Raw genomic sequence first — 2,280 nt, 5'->3', positions numbered from 1 at the left:
CCCCCCCCTCTCTCTCTCTCTCTCTCTTCAGGTATGCTGGCAGAGGCCCCGCTGCCGCCCCAGCGACAGGAAACAAGAAGGCTCACCTGATGGAGCTGAAGCGCTTACTGGACAACGCCTTCGGCCTGGACGCGTTCAAAGACCAGCAGTAGACCTGTGACCTGTGACCTGCAACACCTGGAATAAACCTTCACCTGTCTGACCTTTGACCCCCAACCCTCCTGGATTCAGTGTTGACACTTTCGCTGCATCAACACACACACTCACACACACATTGTAATACTGCATATGCTAATAATACATTTGCGTACTTCTACAATTACAGCACACTGCAGATTCTCCAAACATGGAGAAATACTTAGTACACATGTACTGCATATTACAAAGTACACAGTGTACTTCATAAAGATCATCACTAATTTTACAGTTTAAAAACTGCAGAAATTGATACAACTTATTGGGGACTTTGTATGGGAAAAATATATATATATTCCTTAATATTCCGGAATATTCCAGATTTTCTTGCGAATATATACATTTATTATCTCAGAGTATATTCAAGTTTTTCTCCTTAACTTTATATCTTCGGGGAATATAACATTTTTCTTTGTAAATGTACCACTTTGATATCAGAGAATCTCCACGTTTTCTCTGAAGAAATTCATTGTTACTCCGACATCTTATTCCAGTAACCTGAGACCGACCTGCAATGTGTACATTATGGTATCTGTATTTGGTATTATTGTAGCAGACGCATTGTGTTATTATTCTATTCGTAGTATATAAGTGTACTACTGAAGTACACAATGTACTACTGCAGTAAAGACATGAACTGTCAGTGCAGTAAGTACTGTGCACTGTTCAGTACTACAGCAGCACTCAGCTCCACTACAGCAACACAACATGTTGCTTTAACACAGACTACTACTGATACAAAGTATTTGATACTCAAGCATCTAAACTTGAGTAATACATGATATACCGAGTCTAAAGATGGACAGAGATGTCATTGAGAGAAAATGCAACAGATGATAAAGCTCCTGTTGCTTTCAATTCACTGTCAATTCAATATATTAGAAACGCTGATCTAGCAATGCAAGAACTACAAGATAGTGCTCTTAAATCAGCGACATATTGAACAAGGTCTGGTGCTGTGTAACAACAGAAGTTTGGGTCTTTTTCTCTCTGTTCTGCAGTCAAGACATGAAGACATTTTAGCCAACATGAAACAAACTGAAAATAAAAAGTTGACTGTGGTGGAGTGAAGCCTGAACCTGAGTTTAAAGGTCAAACACACACACACACACACACACACACACACACACACACACCTTCCTCCGTCCACACACACTCCAGCTGTATTGTGTAACAGCAGGTCAGCAGTCATTACGTCATCATCACCATCATCTCTACTTCCCCTGAAGCGTTGCAGGAAACATTTTACTTTTAGTTTAACATAAATGCTCATTAGCATATGTAGCGCTCCCTGTTGAAAGCCAATGGGAATGCGGCTAGCTGGTACAGTGAAAGTGGAATCTCTACAGCAGGTAGAGGGTTTTCTTGCCTTTCAGCAGGTATGTTGAAGAACAAGTCTGTAACTAGTCACCATGGCAGCGCTTAACTTGCACATTGAGATTTTAATGTTTTACTTTGACAAAGGATTTTTGGGGAATAAAATGGCGGAGGTCTGTGCCATCAGGTGTCCCTACATGAGCTCAACCAAATGCACTGCTGAATATGATTTAATCCCTCTGCTTCTTTTCTTTAGCTCTCTCTCTTATCTCTCGCGAGCGTTTATCTCGTGCCAAAACCGAGCGTCTCATGTTTTTATTATTTACTACTTCGTGTTTCAGCTGAATGAACTCTTGTCAGCGGGAAATAAAATCGCCTGGTTTTTTAAAAATAAAATGACAAGAGGAAATCAGCTGCTGCAAATGTGTTCTGGGCTTCTGTGAGACAAAGAAAATGATTTATTTATTTTCATAATAGGGGATTGAAATTCTCTTTATTCTTTTTTGCTTCATTCAATAAAGAATACAGTATGTACTGAAGAACTGTTTGTTTTCATTTATTTACATTATGTTTCTTTTGTAACAGCAGCAGCCTTTGTTTTAATATGAAATTAAATATAATTGTCAATCTGTAAAATTATGCTCAGACCATATTTTTAAATATATCAACAAAAAAAAAATTGTAAATGGTGATTGCTACAAAACACATCAAGACCAACGCAGTTTTCTTTCTCTGTCATCGAGAGATATGAGAAGACAAAACTGGTCT

General features: G+C 38.7%; 1 protein-coding gene across 1 annotated transcript in view; it reads left to right on the top strand.

The window, feature by feature from the left end:
• LOC104959998 (2-oxoglutarate dehydrogenase, mitochondrial-like) overlaps nt 1–2,051 on the top strand; it is a 27,116-nt gene extending 25,065 nt beyond the window's left edge. Inside the window, 1 exon segment of the mRNA XM_010787927.1 lies at nt 32–2,051. Coding sequence (XP_010786229.1) covers nt 32–152 — 121 coding nt within the window. The 3' untranslated portion in view covers nt 153–2,051.
• The last annotated feature ends 229 nt before the right edge of the window (nt 2,052–2,280 follow it).

Source organism: Notothenia coriiceps, unplaced genomic scaffold (assembly GCF_000735185.1).
Source record: "Notothenia coriiceps isolate Sejong01 unplaced genomic scaffold, NC01 NC01_scaffold00001292, whole genome shotgun sequence".
In the NCBI taxonomy this organism is placed as follows: Eukaryota; Metazoa; Chordata; class Actinopteri; order Perciformes; family Nototheniidae; genus Notothenia; species Notothenia coriiceps.
This window is presented reverse-complemented; position numbering and strand designations above follow the sequence as displayed.